Source organism: Mobula hypostoma, chromosome 14, assembly GCF_963921235.1.
Source record: "Mobula hypostoma chromosome 14, sMobHyp1.1, whole genome shotgun sequence".
Lineage (NCBI taxonomy): Eukaryota > Metazoa > Chordata > Chondrichthyes > Myliobatiformes > Myliobatidae > Mobula > Mobula hypostoma.
In genome coordinates this window covers 74,481,550-74,504,290 of record NC_086110.1, presented here as the reverse complement: position 1 = coordinate 74,504,290, position 22,741 = coordinate 74,481,550, and the positions used below count along the sequence as shown (strand labels likewise).

The window sequence follows — 22,741 nt, the reverse complement described above, 5'->3', positions numbered from 1 at the left end:
CAAGTCAGAAATGGATACCAAAAAATTTCCAAGTCACTGAATATCCCTTAGAGTACATTTAAGTCAGTCATCAAGAAAAAGAAAGAATACAGCACAGCTGTAAATCTCCCTGTCCTCAAAAACTGAGCGTGCAAGAAGGGGACTGGTGAGGGAGGCCACCGAGACCTATGACAACTTTGGAGGAGTTAAAAAACTTCAGTGGCTGCGATGGGAGAGACTGTGCATACAACAAGTGTTGCCTGGGTGCTTCACCAGTTGCAGCTTTATGGGGGAGTGGCAAAGAGAAAGCCACTCTTGGGGGAAAAGAATACACTCGGGTTTTTCAGAAGGCTTGTGGCAGACTCTGAAGTCAGCTGGAAGAAGGTTCTATGGTCGAGGAAACCAAAATAGAACTTTTTGGCTATCAGACTAAACACTGCGTTTGGCTTAGGCCAAACAACGCACATCATCAAAAACACACCCTCCCTACCGTGAAGTATGGTGGTGGCTGCATCATGCTGTGGGGATATGTCACTGCAGCAGGCCTTGGAAGGCTTGTGAAGGTAGAGGGTAAAATGAATGCAGCAAAATACAGGGAAATCCTGGAGGAAAACTTGATGCAGTCTGCAAGAGAACTGCGACTTGGGAGAAGATTTGTTTTCCAGCAAGACCACAACCCCAAGCACAAAGCCAAAACCAAACACGAATGGCCTGGAGTGGCCAAGTAAGAGTCCAGACCTCAGTCCAACTGAGAGTTTGTGGCTATACTTGAAAAGGGTTGTCCACTGACGATCCCCTTGTAATCTGACAGAGCTTGAGCAGTTTTGTTAAGAAGAATGGGGAAAAATTGCAGTGTCCAGATGTGGAAAGCTGATAAAGACCTATCCGCACAGACTCAAGGCTGTAATTGTTGCCAAAGGTGCATCTACTAAATACTGACTTGAAGGGGTGTGAATACTTATGCAATCAATTATTCTGCGTTTTATATTTGTAATTAATTTAGATCACTTTGTAGAGATCTGTTTTCACTTTGACACGAGTCTTTTTCTGTTGATCAGTCAAAAAAGCCAAATTAAATCCTCTGTGATTCAATGTTGTAAAACAATAAGACATGAAAACTTTTTGTAGGCACTATACATGTATATAACCGATATAACCACATAATGTATATAGAAATAAGATGTTTTTCCAACCCAAGGTGTAAAGCATAGTGGTATGCAAACACACAAAACACATGATAATTTATGAAGGTAAGGATAAAATCTACAGATGAATCACACATAGCAAACTAAGGTGCATTAATATTAAATATTGTAAGGTACAGAACAGATTTACCTGTGACACTTCGAATGTGATGTGGCAGAGAGTTCAAAAGCCTAATGGCCTGAGGGAAGAAATTTTCTCATCATGTTTTTATGTATCGTAGTCTTCTGCCTGATGGTAGAAAGTCAGAGGATGCTGGATGGTGGGTGGGATCCTTAATAATACCAAGGGCCCTTCTTATGCAGCACTCCTGATAAATGTTCCTGACAGAAGGTAGGGAGACCCCTCTGATCCTCTTAGCTGTTCTCACAGTCCTTTGCAGGGACTTCTGGTCTGATGTTCAAGATGGAGATGCAACTTGTCAGGACACTCTCAATGGTGCTCAGTATACTTCTCTACGTAGCTGGTGACAGAATCCACAGATTTCTCAATGTTAACATGGTTGCCATAGATAGCAGCCTCCCTGATCTTCTCCAGTCCGTATTATCAAAGCAGTCCTGCAGTGCAGAGATTGCACCTTCAGACCAGGTTTTCACCACCTTTAGAACTGGTTTGACCCAGGAGAATTAAGGGTTATGGGAAAAAGGCAAGTAAGTGGAGATGAGTCCATGGTCAGATCAGCCATGATTGAATGGTGGAGAAGGCTCAATGGGCCAGATGGCCTATTGCTCCTACTTCTTATGTTCTTATGACCTATTTGATCACTGGTTTGTATGGTAGAATTAACATCACAGATGTAACAGTCGAAATGTGGGGTCAGGGAGCTGCTTTTATAGGCACCTGCTTTGTTGGTATAAACCAGATATAGTGTACTTTCACCACTGGTACTAAACCTCAAGAGTACGATTCGAACCACTAAGAGACCTGTTACCAACATTGAACCTTGCATCTTCACAAAGGGGAACACAAGTTAGGTTCGGACCTTCTGAATTTTCAGTTAACTTTTTCAATATTTTCTGTGTAATAGGCGGGAAGGATCATTTAAATTTGAACAAAATCTTTTAAAGAAGGATCTTAAAAACCAATTCCTCACAAAAATGTTCGCATCAATTGAAATCCATTTTTGCTCCGCCCTACTGTATTCAAATTACAGCCTCTTCCCAGTGAAGGATAGATGTTGTGCCCAGTGCCTCACTCAGGCCACTAATGCTGTCAGTGTTTGAGTTACTGGGCCATGACAGCGGAATTGTACTGGTCTGTCTCCCTCAGGGCTGGTTCAGGTTTTGTATCACGATATGGAAGTTGCTTGTGTGCACTCTTCTTTATTTAGGGTGGCTGATGCACACAAGCCTCCTCGTGGGTTTGACTGAGTGAAATCTTGACCAAGTGACAGTGACTGGAAACCAAACTCTGCTGCTATTATAAACGCGAGATTCTGCAAATACTGGATTTCAGGAGCAAAACACAAAATGCTGGAGGAACTCAACAGGTCAGGAGGGGAATAAACATTCAATTAATCAGGCCAAGACCCTTCATCATGGCTGAGTTCCGCGAGTATTTTGTGTGTTTTGCTCTGCTGATATTCAGGTGGAAGGATGTAAGCTCCGGTCAGACACACCCTTGCCCGCTCCGTGTATTGTCAGCGCATTGTGCTGTAATTTAGTCCCGAAGCGACACCTCCTGGCGAAGATGAGATACTGCAATAGGGCGTAGTACATAAAATGCATTGCATTCAGAACCACGAGGGAGATGATTCAGCTCAATGATTCAGCTGCTGTTTATCCCCGGATCCAGACCGTTTTAGTCCAGCAGTTGCCCTGTTCCCATTTCTTATTGCTTTCAATCTAAATATCTCTGTAGTTCCTGTTTACTAGATTCTCATCACTAATGCAAAGTCTGAAATAAAGTGGAGACTACTTTTTTAAAGGCTTTGCATTTAATTATATGGGGTTAGTTGTCAGGGACTATTAACTCTGGCCTGTCTTGTCATAGTTGAAAATGTATCCAGCGACTTACTCCATTGATCAAGAACTATCTGAGTTACTTTGTATTTGTATTAGAGACAGGAGTAGAATTAGTCCGTTTGGCCCATTGAGTCCACACCTCCACTCTATGATGGCTGATCTTTTTTTAAAATTCAAGTTCAGGTTTATTGTCATCTGAATGTACATGCCTGCAGCCAATGAAACAACGTTCCTCTGGACCACAGTGTACCCACAAAACATATATCACACACCATACATAAAATGAAATATTACTATAAGTTAACATAATTCAAAGTGCTTGTAGTGCACAGCACGGGTCCAGACAATAATTAAGAGACATCAGTGCTGGAGCAGCAGACCGCGGTTCAAATGTTCAAAGTTGAATTTATTGTCATATACACAAGTACATGGGTGCACAGGTGCAAATGATAAACTTGTTTACTCACAGACACATATTTTAAAAAAATAAAAGGGTTTCAGCCCACAAAATCAACTACTCTTTTTACCATAGATGCTGCCTGGCCTGCTGAGTTCCTCCAGCATTTTGTGTGTGTTGCTCAGATTTCCAGCATCTGCAGAGCTTTGCTTGTTTGTGATAAAGTCTATATTGTTGTCATAGTGCCGATAAACCTATAGTGATTGAGGTATTGCCATTGGTTCAAGAACCAGGTGGTTGAAGGGGAATAACTATTCTTGGACCCCAAGATCAGAGGCTGGAATGAGCTGATGGCTTGAGGATAGCTATCAGTTCTGATGCTGTCATCCATTTCTCAATGACAGGGCAAGTGGTAAATTTCTTTTGCCCCTCAATTTAAATTTACTGGTAATTAGTTTGGACATCATAAGGGCATATCCTCATGGTAGCATAGTGTTAGCACACTTTACAGTACTGGCGACATGGGTTCACTTCCCACCACTACCTGTAAGGAGTTTGTATGCTATTCCTCCAGGTGCTGTGGGGGAATGTTTGGCAGTTTTGGGCCTGTACTCACTGGAATTTAGAAGAATGTGGGGGGATGTCATCGAAACCTACCATATATTGAAAAGACTAGATAAGGAGGATGTTACCTTTGGTGGGGGTATCCAGCACAAGAGGGCACAGCCTCAAAATTGAGGGGTGATCTTTCAAAACAGAGGTAAGGGGGATTTTTTTTTTTTAGCCAGAGAGTAGTGAATCTGTGGAATGCTCTGCCACAGACTGTGGTGAGGGCAAAGTCTGTGGGTATATTTAGGGTGGAAGTTGATTGTTTCCTAATTGGTCAGGGCATCAAAGGATATGGCGAGAAGGCAGGTGTATGGGGTTGAGTAGGATCTGGGATTGGCCTTGATGGATTGGCGAGCAGACTCGATGGGCTGAATGGCCTAATTCTGCTCCTGTGTCTTCTGGCTTCCCCGCTTGTGCTTTTTTTTCCTGCCGGGTTTGCAAGTAGCAGATATACCAAGTTGTTTTTATTTTGTGATCAAACAGCTATTTCACTGTCACCATTACTAATTCCAGGTCTACTTGCTTCACTGCATTTAAAATCCCCAGCTGCTGTGATTGGATTTGACATTGTGTCGCTGTGTCCCTTGTCTATTCCCTGGACATGGCTGTAATGTAGTCACTGTACTGTCATGTTCCACACCATATGTTGTCACAGCTCTGTATGCTAAGTCAACAGATCCAAGAATAACTCCACACTTTCAGGAGCACAGTACTTCAGTAGAAGTCAGTAGATGAGAAACATGAACAGGAATGGGGCTTAGTTGTCTGGAAATTGAGATCAGTTCGCCAGAGATCAGTACTTCTAATCTACTGTTCTTCAGTTCATCTCAGATTACTTTGAATGTATGGAATGTATTTTCCAATTTTTTTTGCCATTTGCAGATCAAAGTGATTCTGGCAAGTTTTCTCCTTGGTTTAAATGAACTGTTAATTATTTTGGATACCAGTATTCTCCAGTTCCTCTCTTTCTGACTGAGTTGAGAGTGGCTGACGTACCAGTTTTCTTGAGCAACACACACAAAATGCAGGAGGAATGCGGCAAGTCAGGCAGCCTCTATGGAAATGAATAAACAGTCAACATTTTGGACTGAGGCCCTTAAAGAGCACTGGAAAGGAAGGGAGCAGATGCCAGAATAAGAAGGTTCAGAGAGGGAAAGGAGGACAAGCTAGAAGTTGATAGGTGAAGCTAGATGGATGGGGGAAGGGGATGACATAGAAACATAGAAAACCTACAGCACAATACAGATCCTTTGGCCCACCAAGCTGTGCCGAGCATATCCCTACCTTAGGAATTACCTCGGGTTACTCATAGCCCTCTATTTTTCTAAGCTTCATATCCCTGTCCAGGAGTCTCTTAGAAGACCCTATCATATCCGCCTCCACCGTCGTTCCCGGTAGCCCATTGCACACACTCACTACTCTCTGCGTAAAATAAATAAATAAGTTACCCCTGACATCTCCTCTCTACCTACTTCCAAGCACCGTAAAACTGTGCCCTCTCGTGTTAGCCATTTCAGCCCTGGGAAAAAGTCTCTGACTATCCACACGATCAGTGCCTCTCATCATCTTATAATGTGAGAAGCTGGGAGGTGATTGGTGGAAGAAGGAATCTGATAGGAGAGGAGATAGAGGAAATGTTTCTAGTCCTTGTGTATCTCTCCTATACCCTCTCCACTGTAACAGTATTCTTGCCAAATGGAAATGACTAGTTTGGGCTGAAGTGGTAACTGTGTAAAGAAACAAGGAAAAGATCTCCAACCTGATGGCGTGTGGTCTCCACTGCCATGATGAGGCCACTCTCAGGTTGGAGGTTGGAGGTTAATACTTCATACTCTGTCTGGGGAGCCACTAACCTGATGGCATTAATATCTAAGAGGAGAAGATGGCGGCGCGATGCAGTGCGTGAGGCCTCTGGTGATGAATATCTGCAATCTGTCAAGTAGGAGGCCGTGCACAATCCTGACTTGATGGAGGCAGATGTGAGAGCACGGAGGAACATCTGGTGAAGCTTCTGGAATGCCTGCTTCGCTGCCGCTGCTACTATGTGATCCGAAATCTCCGGAGGGGAAGGCCCTGAATCCTCGGCTTTGCCTGTTGCTTGGCGGCCGGGGTCGAGGTTGAAGCGCTCGGCAGAGATGGTGCTCGGTGTCAGAGGGCTGGTCGGAGGCTTGAAGTTTTCGGATGGACTCAGAGTCGGACTGTGGTCAGGTGCTTCCAGGATGCTACATCGGCAAGTTTGCGGCGCTGGAAGCTCATGGCAGGGAGAGTTTCTTCCTTCTACCGTCTGCATGAGATGTTGGGGCTATCAGGACTTTGAAACTTTTTACCGTGCCCATGGTCTGCTCTTATTAAATTACGGTATTGCTTTGCACTGTTGTAACTATATGTTATAATTATGTGGTTTTTGTCAGTTTTAGTCTTGGTCTGTCTTGTGTTTCTGTGATATAATAGTGGAAGACCATTGTATCATTTTTTAATGCATGCATTTCTAAATGACAATAAACGAGGACTGAGTGTCCTCATAATCTAATCTAAGTTTAGGATTTCCAGTAATTTCTCCTCTCTCCCTCTTCTCTCTGTTTCCGTTCTCTGTTCTGGCTCCCCTCTAATCACTTCTCTTCTCCTCACCTCCGCTGGTGCCACTTCTCCTTCCCTTCTCCTATGGTGCTTTCGCCTCTCCTAACAGAATCCTCCTTCAGCCCTTTACAGCTTCCACCTGTCACTTCCCAGCTTCTCACATCACCCCAACCCCACCCACCTTGGCCCTCACCGATCTAGCTAGTACTCCTCCCCTCCCACCACCACCACCAAATTCCAGCTCCTGTCCCTTCCTTTCCAGTACTGATGTCGACCCAAAACATCAACCGTTTATTCCCCTCCATAGGTGCTGCCTCACCCGCTGAGTTCCTCCAGCATTTTGTGTGTGGTGCTCTGGATTTCCAACATCTGCAGAATCTCTTATGTTAATAAAAAGATCTAAATTACATAATCAGTTTGAATTTCCACACAAGCCTCCTCCAACTGTGCTTCTATAATCCTCACTTTCACCTCTTTCTAGTGCTCCCCTTCCCAGCAACACATACTTCCACCACAAAATACCTGGAGATTTCAGTGTTAAGTTGGAACACAAAGTTGAGAGCAAACAGGTTTTCTGGTGAGGGATAAGATGCTGATTTTTATCTGAGCTGTACATCATTGTAGAGCACTTACTGTTGTTCAGGCTAATAGAGCATCATCGACCTGAAATATTTCTCAATGCACAGATAGACTGCTTCCAGCACCTCTCTTTTTATTTCAGATTTACAATGTCCACAATGCTTTACCTTCACAATCATTCAAGATTGAAGGTTGTTCAATGTCATTTCTTGTACACAAGTGTAAAGGAGAACAAAATAATTGTTTCTCCGGATCTGATGCAGCAACACACAATGAAAGTAAAAAAAAACAGTAATATACAAGGTAGCTTGTGTACATTGATTGTATGTCCATAAAGTGATGCTGGGCACAGGAGCTTCCGCACATAACGTGACTGACATGAAATGATAAAGTAGTGGTGGTTGGGAGTGTGGAGGTGTAGATCAGCCTTACTGCTTGGGGAAAGTAACTGATTTTGAGTCTGGTGGTCCTTGTGTGGATGTTACGTAGCCTCTTCCCTGATGGGAGTGGGACAGTATTTTTCTCTATGCAGTCTGACTGCTTCTGGTTTTTATTTCAGATTTTCAATGCTGCAAAGTTGCTTTTCTTTAGAACCAAAGCTCGTGTTGTGTTTGTGTGGATAGAGCTTCTCAGCCATTTTGCACTACTTTGCTTTTGCAACACTGTCACTTTGGGTACCTTGTGATATGTGATGCAGCATAACGTGAAAACTTCTAGAAACATAGTTTTTATATTAAAAAAATAGTTAGCAGTGGTAAAAGTGGTCATGAATTTGAGATTGTTTACAAAGTCCAACTGGTTTACCGACCAAGTACAGAAGGAAGCTTGCCTGTGTAATAGTGTATGTTCAGAGTTCAAAGTAAATTTATAATCCAAGTACATGCGTCTCATATACAATCCTCAGACTCACTTTCATGTGGGCATTCGCAGAAAATACAAAGAGACACAATAGAATCAATGAAAGACTGTACCCAATAGGACGGACAAACAACCAGTGTGCAAAGGACAACAAACTGTGCTAATACAAAGAAAAAAATCAACAAAACACATATCACACACACCACATAAGCTGAAATATTATCATAAATTAATAAAATATAATTCAGAATGCATTTGGTGCGCAGCACAGGTAAACAGCTGGCTGTCATAGTGACGAGAACTTGGTGGCAGGGTACTCATTGGTGTCTCAGCCTGAGGGAAGAAGTTGATTAGAATGTGGGAAGAATAAGGTGATTGTAATGTGAATATGGTTGATGTAGACTCAGTGAACCCAATGGCCTGCTTCAGTGCTGCATCTCTCAATGACTCTGACTCTAAATAGATTCACGTGGCCAACCATGGACAAAATAAATGCTCTCAGTTTTAATATATCACAAATGGAAAAGAAACCACTGCTAACTACAATGACCTGTGCGGAAGACTTGTCATCTCTTGGAGTTGCAGGCACTGTAGTTGGAAAGTGCTCCGTGTACATACTAGATATATTTCTGCAGAAAGGTAAAGTGTGTTCAAAAATGTTTAACTGTCTCCTGCAGCACATTACTGTTGTATTTCCTACAGATTTACTGTGCTCACCTGTATCTCTTCTCTCCTACAGTGCGACGCCGTCAGCATATTAGAGAAGGAACACGATTACAGGGACGAGCACTTGGATTTCATTCAGTCACATATTCGTAGATTCTGCTTAGAGTGTATCCTTCAATTATTAGTGAACGTTGCTGTGATGAATCCACTGTTGTCCCCACTACAGGGGCGCCACTGCTTCGCAATTTCTCCCACCACTGGTTGTGGATAGAGAGTGTGGAGACATCAAAAGGTGCAATCTTTGTACACAAATTGGCTGCTGTCATTGTTTGCAAAGATGCACATCTCGTCCTCAATACCGGGTCAGGTTTTCGGTGGTAACTGAAAATGTAGAGAAGGCCACCATGGCTACAAAGTTAAATTTATCAACATTGACATATTTTGTGAAATTTGCTGCTTTGCGGCAGCAGTATAACACAATATATTGAAGATTGCTATCAGTTACAATGAGAGATATTTTTAAAACGCAAATTGAGAACAAAATACTAAGGTAGTGTAGACCTTTCAGAGATCTAATGGTGGAGGCATAGTGTGGATATAAAAGCTTCAATGTCAGTTTGGGTAAGTTACAGGGAAACAGGAGCTATTCTCAGCACCCACTACAGCCGTAGCTCATGGTTACCACAGAAGCAGCAAGCAACTGCAGCCACTAATGTTGCTGATCCTGACTTCACTGCAAAATCTTTCTGTAGTTTGGCACACATCTACTTTCACTTGCATACTAAAACACTAGTGATGATAGGACATGAGAAGTCACATACATGCAATAATATTCAAGGAGGCTGTTGTAAGCAAAAACAATCACAATACCTTGGAGAATAAATCATCTGGCCCAGATTCCTGACTCCAGCTCCACATTGACTATTGATTATTGTATCAATATTTCACTACTTGCGAGCACTTTGGATGCAGAATGTCTCACGACTAAGCAGAATTTACTCGTCACCCCAGGAGACAGCTCTGGAAGAATGCACAGTGTTTATCAACATTCCTTGCAATGCATGGCTGACCTCCCATGTACATGGATCTGCAGATAGTGTGGATAACAAAAAAATTATAATTGTCTCTATTTGGATTGGGAAGTGGCAAATAAGGTGAAAGGTGCTGTATGAATATAAGGTTGTTAATGGAATCAAAAACTAATTAATTACTTGGGCTGTCTAATCCCATCTCCCAGCATTTGTGCTGTAGGTTCTCTTCAAATGAATATCCAAGAGCTTCCTAACTGTGACAAGGGTTCATTCCCCTACACTCTTGTTCTTGTGTGATGTTTCCCTGCATTGCTTTCCAAAGGACACACAGAAAATGAAATAAAACACCTGCAGTTTTTCCCTTTTACAACCCCTGATTGATATGGCCTTTCCTGATGGGATCAGACTTCGTGATATCTCCATGGTCATTTCACATGTGATCCAATAACCACTTGGCGAGAGGTATCTGATGGCCACTGCCAGGGGAACAAGAGAGCACAATCCATGAGAATTACAAATAAGTTTAAGGTGGAAGGGCACAAAATGCAGCAGATGTTGGTTTGAAAGATGAGGATGTTTTGAGTTAAGTGACAACTGTGCTGACTGAAGTTCAAAATTATCTTCGTAAACTAGTTTTGAGCAAGGGATAACTAATCTGAGTCATCAGATTTTTTTCCTGATACCTTGAAGAATGGGAAGTAATTCATCACTTCTTCAAATTTAAGGTGAATGTTTGTTGAGCTGTTTTATATCATTATCCTTTTAGGGGTTAGTGTAACAGTATTACGGTGCCAGCAATCTAAGTTCAGTTCCTGCTGCTGTCTGAAAAGAGTTTTTACATTTTCCCTCATGACCATGTGGGCTTTCTCCCCATGCAGATTCCAGAGACATACCGGTTTATAGGACACATGGGTGTAATCAGGTTGTGTGGGCTCGTTGGGCTGAAAGGGCCTGTTACTGTGCTGTATCTCTAATTAAAATAAAAATAATCCAGGGAGTGGGAAGCGCAGAATCAAATATCGTTGTGATGATTGTACGTTCTAGTACCAATTGTTTGGCGACAATAGAGTATAAATAAAGAGACAAGGGGAGTGCTGTTAATGCCAAAGATGAACTTTCATCGCACTGCTTTTTTTCCTCACTGCCACACTCAGATTAAATGCATTTTCCTGTCAGATTATTTCCTTAATCGGTGTTTCAGATGGAGCTGCCTTGGTTTATACGTCAATAAAAGAAGAAAAGAACGTTGATCTCTTATATAAATATCTTGTCCACAAAATGTATGATTTCCAGTTTACTACACCTGCCTTAGTGGTAGAAAAGGATGCAGTCTTTATGTAAGTACACTTTGTATGTTATTTGTACAAGTCATTGTGCCACTTGCCATCTGTACACCCAGCCTGACTCAGCTCAGCATTGTTATATCCCTGAGTCAATAAACTTATTCATTATTTGTCCTTTGCACAATTTATTTTCATAACTTATAATTACCATGTACTGCTGCCACAAACAAAACTTCACGACATGTCAGTGACAATAAACCTGATTCTGAGAACTTTCCTGTACACTCTGTGAGCAATACCAGTCAAGAGCAGCACAAAAAAGGTGACTTAAAGGTGTAATAACTAAATTAACAATGATGTCATTGATGATCACTATTGTGATTTTATAACAGAGTGCTTCAACTTTGTATTTTCAAAGTGTGTCCTGGTTTAACTCATCGATGACCACATTGTTAAATTAGTTATTACATCTGTAGGGCACCTTTCATGTGCTGCCCTTGGCTGGTATTGCTCACAGAGTGTATGATGAAGCATCTCAGAATGGGGTTTATTACCGCGGTAGCATGGCGGTCAGCACAATGCTATTACAGCTTGGGGCGATCAGGAGTTTGGAGTTTAATTTGGGTGATGCCTGTAAGGAGTTAGTATGTTCTCCCCGTGAACCACATGGGATTCCTCCAGATGTTCCGGTTTCTTCCCACAGCCCAAAGACCTACAGGCAGTTATAAATTGTCCTGTTAAATAGGTGGGTCGCTGGGCAGCACGGCTTGTTGAGCTGCAAGGGCCTGTGCCGTGTTGTTTCTCTAAATAAATAAAATAATGCAGTGCTGTGCAAAAGTCTTAGGCACGTATATATAACTAGGATGCACAGTATTATATTTGTCAATGGAGTGGAGAAGTGAGTTTGTAAATCTGGCAGGTGTCAAGGATCTTGGTAATGGCGAGGATGGAGCACCGTGGGAGGGATGTGGGACAGGTGGCAGGGGGGGGAGTGGTGTGGGTACAGACACACCCAGCCCTGAGATACTTGGCAAGATCATTTGATTCCAAACAATTGGTTTAGAACCATATAACAATTACAGCATGGAAACAGGCCATCTCGGCCCTTCTAGTCCATGTAGAAACATAGAAAATCTACAGCACAATACAGGCCCTTCGGCCCACAAAGCTGTGCTGAACATGTCCTTGCCTTAGAAATTACCTAGGGTTACCCATAGCCCTCTATTTTTCTAAGCTCTACATACCTGTCCAGGAGTCTCTAAAAAGACCCTAACGTATCCACCTCCACTGCTGCCGCTGGCAGCCCACTCCACGCACTCACCACTCTCCGTTTATAAAAAAAAACTTACCCCTGACATCTCCTCTGTACCTACTTCCAAGCACCTCAAAACTGTGCCTTCTCGTGCTAGCCATTTCAGCCCTGGGAAAAAGGCTCTGACTATCCACATGATCAATTCCTCTCATCATCTTATACACCTCTGTCAGGTCACCTCTCATCCTCCGTCGCTCCAAGGAGAAAAGGCCAAGTTCACTCAACCTATTCTCATAAGGCATACTCCCCAATCCAGGAAACCTTGTAAATCTCCTCTGCATTCTTTCTATGGTTTCCACATCCTTCCTGTAGTGAAGTGACCAGAGCTAAGCACAATACTCCAAGTGGGATCTGACCAGGGTCCTATACAGCTGCAACATTACTTCTCAGATCCTAAACTCCACGATTGATGAAGGCCAATGTACCGTATGCCTTCTTAACCACAGAGTCAACCTGCACAGCAGCTTTGAATGTCCTATGGACTCGGACCCCAAGAACCCTCTGGTCCTCCACACTGCCAAGAGTCTTTTTGATCATTACAGAATATCTTTCTGGTGCTTCTTGCCCCCCTCCCCTCTCCCTTCCCCCTTTCCCAACCATGATTCTCCTCTCGCTGCCCCCTTCCTACTCACAGTCCATAATAGAGACCCATATCAGAATCGGGCTTATCATCACTCACGTATGTAATGAAATTAGCTTTTTTTCCTAGCAGCAGCAGTACAGTGGAACACATAATTTCCACAGTCAGATGTCAGAAGGACTCTGGTTTTATGTGGTATTTTATTTTGTAAATTTGTGCTGTAACATCTCATTCATTATAATAAAAGAGATTGAAAATATAAGTGAATGTAGAAAATATACAAAATGTAAACTGCTGGATATTAAATCTTCAGAAGTGTGGTCTTCAAAGTTCAAAGTATGTCTACTATATACAACCTTGAAATTCGTCTTTTTACAGCAGCCACAAAACAAAGAAACCCAATAGAACCCACAAAAAAAATACACAAAACTATCAAACTTTCAATGTGTGGACAAAAAACCAAATCAAAGATTCAAAGTACATTTATTATCAAAGTATGTATACATTGTGCAACCTTGAGATTTGTTTCCCTGTAGGCAGCCACAAAATAAAGAAACACAATAGAACCCATTTAAAGAAAAAAAACACATATCAAAGATCATCAAAAACCCAGTTTGGGGTGGATAAGAAGAACAAATTGTGCAAACAATAAAAAAAAGTAAATAACGGAGCATTAATCACAGAGTTCTAGAAGGTCCGCCCACAGCTACAGCATCAGTTCCATGTTGAAGCGCCCTGAGCAAATTGCACAGATTTAAAAATATATAGTGGACTTGTTCAATACTGCTGTTTACCAGCATCAGAGCCCGTCAGGTGGAGGCATTGCTGATCGTTGCACCCAAGTATTTTGTGGTTGTCCACCGTATCCAACAATGACAGGAAAAGTGGAAAAGGCATTGCACTGGGACATTCCACTCTCTCAACCTCAGAAGTCCAGATCTAGTGATACAAGTAGTCATCACAACTGGGGTCTTCCTTGGTCATAGTAAATGACCATGACTACTTCTGTGCCTTGTCATGTCTCACTGTAGATCTTATTACCCCCCAACCCCCAGTCTGCTGGAGCTGACTATGCATGGTAGAACAGGCATGTCCCTATCACACTGAGATATGAGGCCCTCCGGCTACTCTCACCTGGTTTAGCTCACCTGCTGAAGTGGTGTACTGGGGTGTGGCTGCTGTCACATGCAAATAACTACTTGGAGCCACAGGTGTGAGAGCTGAGTGTCCCCAGTGGGGAACTAAGCTGCCCAGGTTGGACACGACAAGCCCCTTCTATGGGTTTCACTAGGTACGTATTTATGTCAGAGAAATGTATATAATATACATTCTTTGCAAACATCCACGACAACAGAGGAGTACCCCAAAGAATGAATGACAGTAAACCCAAAGCTCCGCCTCCCACGCATAAGCAGCAGCAAAGCAACGACCCCTCTTCCCCCCCCCACCAAGCACTCAAGTGTACAGCAAAGCATCAATAAAGACACAAGACTTGCAGTACCCCAAAGACTACTCATTCACCTGGTATTCGACATACCACAGGCGCTCTCTCTCCCTAATAAGGGAAAAGAGGTGTCCCCATTTCACAGCGAGAGGGGAGACATAACAAAACAACATGCTGATTTATGGATCTCTGTGCCCAAAGAACTCAGGTTTCTGGGCACACAGCCAGCAGCCTGCTCGCTGCTTTTGATCTTCCGTCCCTCACGACCCACCAGCTTTCTGCAGTGGCACTGACCTAGAGTCTGCCCGTTTCCAGAACCGCGAAATCCTGGAACCCTGAAGGTGCGCTAGTCTTCTAGGCCGCATCCTTGGCATAATGAATAGCGGCTAGTCGTGAGACCCCGAGAGTAGGTCCCATTTCCGCAAAGAACCAAAGTCATCATGTAACTCCAGGTCAGGGTCTTCAAAAGAACCCTGAAAGGGAAAAATAAAGATATTAAAGATGGAAATAGAGCTGTTTCTGAAGATGCAAGCAGAGGAGTGGCCATTAGGTACCATCGCCCTCCTAATATAACCCTCCTTGGATACTCCATGCACCCCTTTAACTATTTAATGTTTTGTTTATTGATGGAGTCCACAGATCCTAAAACTTTCAGACGTGTCCTGTTTCTGTGCTGTACTTTCCCTTTTGGAATCTGGGTGGGGTTACCAGTAAACCAACAATTTTCTGTTCATCCCTAACTGCGGTGGAAAAAAAGTCCTCCTGTGTTGGCGGTGTTCCCATAGTAATGTTAGTCAAAGGTTCCAATAATGAAAGAATGGTTGTATTTCCAAGCCAAAATGGTGCGACTTGGAGAGGATCTGGCAACTGATGTGTTCCCCTGCATCTGCTGAGCCTGCCATGGTGGTAGGGAAGGTGCTATCAGAGTAGACTTGGCAATGGTAATTGCCTATGGATTTTGTACATGGCACATGCTGTAATCACTGTGCACTGGTGTTGGAGGGAATGACCGCTTAGTTTATGCGACGCAAACGCCCTCAGGTTTGTGTTAATTTATCTCAAGTTCCAGGTTTATGTTTATAGACGTACATAAGGTATAAATAGCATGAAATTTACCTTGTAGCCACAACGCAGTACATTACAAACATGAGTTAATAAAATTAAGGATGCATTATATATACACAATCAAATATTTTTGTTGGAGTTGAGAGACGAATTGAAATGTAGTCTTGTGTTACCTTGAGCTATATTACACTTTAATACATTCGAGCTACATTTGCATATATGCAAATAATGCAGTAAGGGCTTATCAGTGTCACTGTCTCAAGGGCACATGTTTAGACTTAGATTTTGAGTGATCATCTACAGGCAGTTCTCATCAAACTTTTTCCAGTATGTAAATTGCAGTGTTAAGAGGCTTTCAGTAGATTTTAGTTATCTTCAGTGATGGTTTACTGTTGGTTCTGTCTATAATTTTCAGTCCTGCAGGATGGGACAAAGATAAGAAAATTGCTATTCTGTATGAGAACTTTGCAACATTGAAGCAAGATGATGCCTATGAGGATATTATCGTGAAGCCTCTGGTCAAAAAGGTAATGCCAGTGCAAGGGCGGGGTGGTAGTGTAGTGGTTAGCGCAGTCACGTTACAGTGCCGGCATTCAGGGTTCAAATCCCGCTATACGTTTTCCCTCTTACTGCATGGGTTTCCCCCGGGTGCTCTGGTTTCCTCTCACATTCCAGAAACAATATAGATTAGAGATAGAATGTTGTGGATGTGCTATGTTGGCGCTATAAATGGGCTACCCCCAGCATATCCTCGGTCTGTGTTGGTCATTGATGCAAATGATGAATTTCACTGTATGTTTCAAAGTGCAGATGACAATTAAAGATCTTATTTTATCTTAAGTTTTGTTTCCACCAAACCTGAAGGTCACTCAATTAAAGATAGTTCCATTTGACCATGAAATGTATTTCTTGGCCATTTGGACTGTGGAAATGAGTATAAAACACTAAACTCACCGCTTGCATGGGTAAGTGTTCACAAGGTGTGGTTACAGAGATCTCTGGTTCCCCAGCCCGTGGATTGTAAAGAATGTGTGTGGGAAAATAGTGTGCCTTGTGAGTTAAGAGAAATACATAATTAGGGACACAAAATTATGTATAAATAGAGTAAATCCATGCTGGCTTTCTGCACTGAAGTTGGGTGAGACTGGATCTAGAGGTCATGGGTTAAGGATGAAAGGTGAAGTATTTAAGGGGAATTTCATCACTCTTGGTGGTACAAGTGCAGAACAGACTGCTGAAATTGTAGATGTGGGTTTGATTGCAACATTTCAGAGTAGTTTGGATAAGTATAGTGACGGGAGGGGTATGGAGGACTATGGTCCAGGTGCCAGTCGTTGGGACAAGGCAGAACAATAGTTTGGCACTGACTAAATGAACTGAAGGGCCTGTTTCTGTGCTGTAGTGCCTTGATTCTTTGACTGTGATTAAATAAATAAATCCAAACATGAAGTATTTTATCAGACTACCAGTGAGTTAATCACAACTTTTTAAAGGATGTGAGCCAAACTGGGTACAAGCAGCCTCTGGGCTTCATTCAGTATCAGATCCAAAATGGAGCTGTGGAAAACTACCAGGCAAAACAGCACAGCCAGGAATAAGGGGCAGTCTAGAATTGTGCAATTGCTTAAGAACAATAGAATAAACTTGTAGGTAACGTAAGTGGTTTGTAGAAACATTTATAGATATGTAAAAATAAAAAAAAAATTAAGTGGAGCAAAGACAAGAAAATCTGCAGATGCCTTTTGGCCATCAGACTAAACTCTATGTTTGGCGTAAACCAAACACTGCACGTCATCCGAAACACACCATCCCTACCATGAAGCACGGTGGTGGCTGCATCATACTGTGGGGATACTTCTCTGCAGCAGGCACTGGAAGGCTTGTGAAGGTAGAGGGTAAAATGAATGCAGCAAAATACAGGGAAATCCTGGAGGAAAGCCTGATGCTGTCTGCAAGAGAACTGCGACTTGGGAGAAGATCTGTTTTCCAGCAAGACAATAATTCCCAAGCGTAAAGTCAAAGCTACGCAGGAATGGCTTAGCAAGTTAATATCCTGGAATGGTCAAGTCAAAGTCCAGACCTCAATTCAAATGAGAATTTGTGACTGGACTTAAAGGTACTGTTCACTCACAATCCCAATGGAATCTGACAGAGCTTGGGCAGTTTTGTAAAGAAGAATGGGGAAAAATTGCAGTGTCTGGATGTGCAAAGCTGATAGAGACCTATCCACACAGACTCAAGGCTGTAATTGCTGCCCAAGGTGCATCTACTAAATACTGACTTGAAGGAGGGGTGAATACTTATGCAATCAATTATTTTGTTTTTTTTTATGTATGTAATTAATTTAGTTCACTTTGTAGAGATCTGTTTTCACTTTGACGTGAAAGAGTATTTTTCTTTTGATTAGTGTCAAAAAAGGCAAATTAAATCCACTGTGATTCAATGTTGTAAAACAATAAAACATGGAAACTTCCGGGGGGGGGAGGGGGAGTAGTTTTCATAGGCACTGTAGATTGTATATAAGGTGACTGACAGGAAATGTTAAAATATGGTGGGGGGGCGGTGTGGAGGATTGGGTTAGTGCAGGGGTTCCCAGCCTTTTTTTTATGCCATGGACCCCCACTATTAACCAAGGGGTCTGTGGCCCCAGGTTAGGAACCTCCGGGTTAGTGAGCGGAGGTGTTGATCAGCATTACTGCTTGGGCAAAGTAACTGTTTTAGGGTCTGGTGGTCCTGGTGAGGATGCTTCGTAGCCTCCTCCCTGATGGGAGTGGGACAGACAGTCCATGAGCAGGGTGGGTGGGATCCTTCATGGTGTTACTGGCCCTTTTCCAGCACCTTTCTGTGTCTGTATGTCCTTGATAGCAGGTAGACTGGTGATGCGAGAAAATAAATGACATTGAATGCTGATAAAGCCCAACACCTGATAAATTGAGTTGCAGAAAACTGAAATTGGTAGTGGGTGCATTGGTTAGTTTTCTGGAACTCTTAAACTATAATATTGTTTCTGAAGATGGAGATGGTGGATTGAAAGGCCTAGATAGAGTGCATTTAGGGAGGATGTTTCCTATAGTGGGAGAGTCGAGGACGAGAGAGCACAGCTTCAGAAAAGGTCAATCCTTCAGAACAGAGTTGAGGATTTCTTTAGCCAAAAGATGGTGAATCTGTGTAATTTATTGCCATAGCTGGCTGTTCAGGCCAAGTCATTGGGTATATTTAAAGTGGAGGTTGATAGGTTCTTGATTAGTCATGGCGTCAAAGGTTAAGGGGAGAAGGCAGGAGAATGGGATTGAAAGGGTTAATAAATCAGTCCTGATGGAATGGCTGGGCAAACCTGATGGGCCAGCTGGCCTAATTCTGCTCCTGGGTCTTGGCTGTAACACCACTGTTTAAGGAAGTGTAAACAAAATATATAACTGGTTGGCTAACATCAATAGTGGGAATTGATTATAAAGGATGAGATACAGAAACTGTTGGAAAACATCTGGATTTAGACAAAATCAATCAGTAATTTTGTCTTTCCAGAGATCCACATAGATAGCTCCTTTGGTCAAGGTTGAACCCTGAATGCCAAAGTTGATAAGTAAGGAGGCATGGGATCCAAGGGGACTTTGCTTTGTGGATCCAGAACTGGCTTGCCCACAGAAGGCAAAGAGTGGTTGTAGACGGGTCATATTCTGGATGGAAGCCAGTGACCAGTGGTGTGCCTAAGGGAACTGTTCTAGGACCCCTACTCTTTGTGATTTTTATAAATGACCTGGATGAGGAAGTGGAGGGATGGGCTAGTAAATTTGCTGATGACACAAAGGTTGGGGATGTTGTGGATAATATGGAGGGCTGTCAGATGTTACTGCGGACATTGATTGGATGCAAAACTGGGCTGAGAAGTGGCAGATGGAGTTCAACCCAGATAACTGTGAAGTGGTTCATTTTGGTAGGTCAAATATGATGGCAGAATATAGTATTAATGGTAAGACTCTTGGCAGTGTGGAGGATCAGAGAAATCTTGGGATCCGAGTCCATAGGACACTCAAAGCTGCTACGCAGGTTGACTCTGGTTAAGAAGGTATACAGAGCATTGGCCTTCATCAATCATGGGACTGAGTTTAAGAGCGGAGAGGTAATGTTGCAGCTATATAGGACCCTGGTCAGACCCCACTCAGTTCTCAGTGCTCAGTTCTGGTCACCTCACTGCAGGAAGGATGTGGTTACTATAGAGAGAGTGCAGAGGAGATTTACAAGGATGTTGCCTGGATTGGGGAGCATGCATTATGAGAACAGGTTGAGTGAACTCGGCCTTTTCTCCTTGGAGCGACGGAGGATGAGAGGTGACCTGATAGAGGTGTACAAGATAATGAGAGGCATTGATTGTGTGGATAGTCAGAAACTTTTTCCCAGGATTGAAATGGCTAGCACAAGAGGGCATATTTTTAAGGTGCTTGGAAGTAGGTACAGAGAAGACATCAGGGGTAAATTTTTTACACGGAGAGTGGTGAATGCGTGGAATGAGCTGCCGGCGGTGGTGGAAGTGAAAACGATAGGGTCTTTTAAGAGACTGCTGGATGGATACATGGAGCTTAGAAAAATAGAGGGCTTATGGGTAAGCCTAGGTAGTTTTAAGGTAAGGACATGTTCAGCACAGTTTTGTGGGCCGAAGGGCCTGTATTGTGCTGTAGGTGTTCTATGTTGAGGCAGCCAGTATTAATTGTTGAGCCACTCTTTTCATTTATTCTTGGGAAAGATGAAGAGCAGATTCTCTAGAATGGTTCCCTGGGTAGAACGGAACAGCTGAGAAGATTGAGAATAGATCATTAAGGGTAGTTCTCATTGTGGTATTATGACAAAGATGAGAGAAACTAGTTCCTCTGGTTGGGTGGGTATTAGCATGAGGGTGGGGGTGATTTTCAGAACAAGGGGGCATTACTGATTTTTGTGTCATGAGGGGACTATTCCTAGGGAGAGAGCTGCAAACTAGAACCCCACCCCCATCAGAGCTGGGAGAGTCTGGAAAATGTAAAAACTGAGTTGTTGGGTGGGAAAACCAAACGAAGGCATCTTGCTGGAGCTTGAAAAAGGATTGTCCACAGTCCTGGAATGTGGCAGAACAGGGTAGAGTGCTGAGTTCATGATCTCATGTTGGATTGTGTGGACAAGTGGCACAGCTAGTCGAGCGGCTGCCTCTAGTAACCTGGTCTTGATCCTGACCTTGGGTACAATGTGTGGAAATGGCGCATTCTCTCTCAAAGTATTGTGGTTTCGCAGGTTTCTTTCTAGAGACAGGCAAGTTGGTGGATTAACTTGAAAGATAAAAAGTGGGCTTTGTTACATGTACAGCGAAACATACAATGTAATGTGTTGTTTCCATCAATGACCAACACAGTCCAAGGATGTGCTGGGGGCAGCCTGCAACTATTGCCAGCACATCATTCCTACACTTTCCAACCCTAACCCGTACAACTTTAGAATGTGGGGAGCAAACCCACAAGGTCACAGAGAGAATGTGCCTTACCAATGTAAATTTCTCCTAATGAGTGTGTGAGTGGTAGAATCTGGAGGGACTTTGACTTGAATGTGGGAAAAATAAAAGGAAGGTGGTTCATAATGAGCTGAAGGGTCTGTTTCTGTGCTATACATTGCTGTCTATGGTTGGCTGGCACTGGGATTACAATGTTTAACGCTCACTCTTAATATCCTTTTCCAGCCGGTCCACGATAAAGAAGTGGCCTCAGAGGATGAGCAAGTTTTTCTCATGAAGCAGCAGGTAAGCTTGTGCTACCACAGTCATTAAATTCACAGATTGCCTTCAGTGGGCCAGGGTGGTTCTGGCGTGGTATTTATTTCTGGTGTTGGTTGGGAAAGGTGGAGTTTGTTGCCCTCTGCTGGTGATGGTGAATATTCCATCTTTGTTCAAGCTCAAGTTTATTAACTGTCAATATATACGAAACAATGTTCCTCTAGACTGCAGTTCACCCACAAAACATATCACATATAAAATATAATAATACCACAAATAAGTTAATAAAATATATATGAAGTATGCAGCACATGCAAATAGTACAGTAAACTGTTTGTTGTCCTAATGACCTCAGTGGTGGCAGGTTATTCATTAGTCTCACAGTCAGGGAAGAAATTGTTACCATTCTGTCAGTCCTAGTCCTGATGCTCCTGATGGTAGTAGGTAAAAGGGATTGTGGGGTGGGTGGTGGGGATCCTCAACAATACTTTGGGCCCTCTGTTTGCAATGCTCCTAGTAAATGTTACAAATAGGGGGAAGGAAAACGCTGGTGATCCTCTTGCCAGTTGAGTACTGCTGACAACGGTATCTCTTTCAAATTCAAGGTTGCAAAATATCCACAGCATGTATTTGAGCTGAGAGGGGGCAGGTTCAGAGATGGGCATGACAGGATTACTTCAGTATGGTGGGTGCCTGGAATGTGCTGCCTGGGGTGGTTGTGGAGGCAAATATGATATAGGCATTTAGCAAGCTCTTAGGCACATGAATACAGAAAATGGAAGGATATGGACTTTGTGGAGACAGAATGGATTTGTTTAGTTGACCATTTTAAATACCAATATTTAGTTCAGCACGTACAACTTTGTAGGCTGAAGGACCTGTTCCTGTACTGTACTGTTCTATGTTTGTGCTTCACAGGATCATTATTATCATAATAATTTAAATTCATTCTGCATTATGTTATTGTTTTCCCTTGTACTACTACTACAGTGCACTGTTGGAATGAAATGGTCTGCAAAACAGTTTATTCACTGTACTTTGGTACATGTGACAATAATAGTTTGATATTGAGTGCCATGAGGTATTTGGACTAATGACTGAAATTTCTTTCATGTTAGGTTTTAAGTATCTTAGTGGAGGAGTGGGAGACAGTTAGTGAAGAGGGGGAACTCCAGAGGTTAGGAAGATTCGGCTAGCAGAGGTGGAACATTGGCCATATCTGGAGGAGATTACTATGGTGGACAGGACGAGGCCCTGCGGCATTTAAAGTCTGTATTTCAAATTTGCTTCTTGCACATTGCGGCTGGTTTAATTTAGATTCTGCTGAAAGAGCATCTGCTCGCTTTCTAGTATTGGTGCAATAGGTAGTGTGTCTGTAGAATGGAGTTACTGAAAACGCGCTTTGTGGAGTCACAACTTTTGGAAAGCTGGCAGAGCATCAGCAGCTTGAGGCAAAGGCT

At 42.8% G+C, this 22,741-nt stretch overlaps 1 protein-coding gene across 1 annotated transcript in view; it reads left to right on the top strand.

Annotated features, from left to right (window-relative positions):
- dync1li2 (dynein, cytoplasmic 1, light intermediate chain 2) overlaps positions 1-22,741 on the top strand; it is a 130,311-nt gene that overhangs the window by 68,672 nt on the left and 38,898 nt on the right. Inside the window, exons 6-9 of the mRNA XM_063067241.1 lie at positions 8,906-8,999; positions 11,065-11,200; positions 15,963-16,074; positions 21,249-21,308. Coding sequence (XP_062923311.1) covers positions 8,906-8,999; positions 11,065-11,200; positions 15,963-16,074; positions 21,249-21,308 — 402 coding nt within the window. The remainder of the gene's footprint in view (positions 1-8,905; positions 9,000-11,064; positions 11,201-15,962; positions 16,075-21,248; positions 21,309-22,741) is intronic.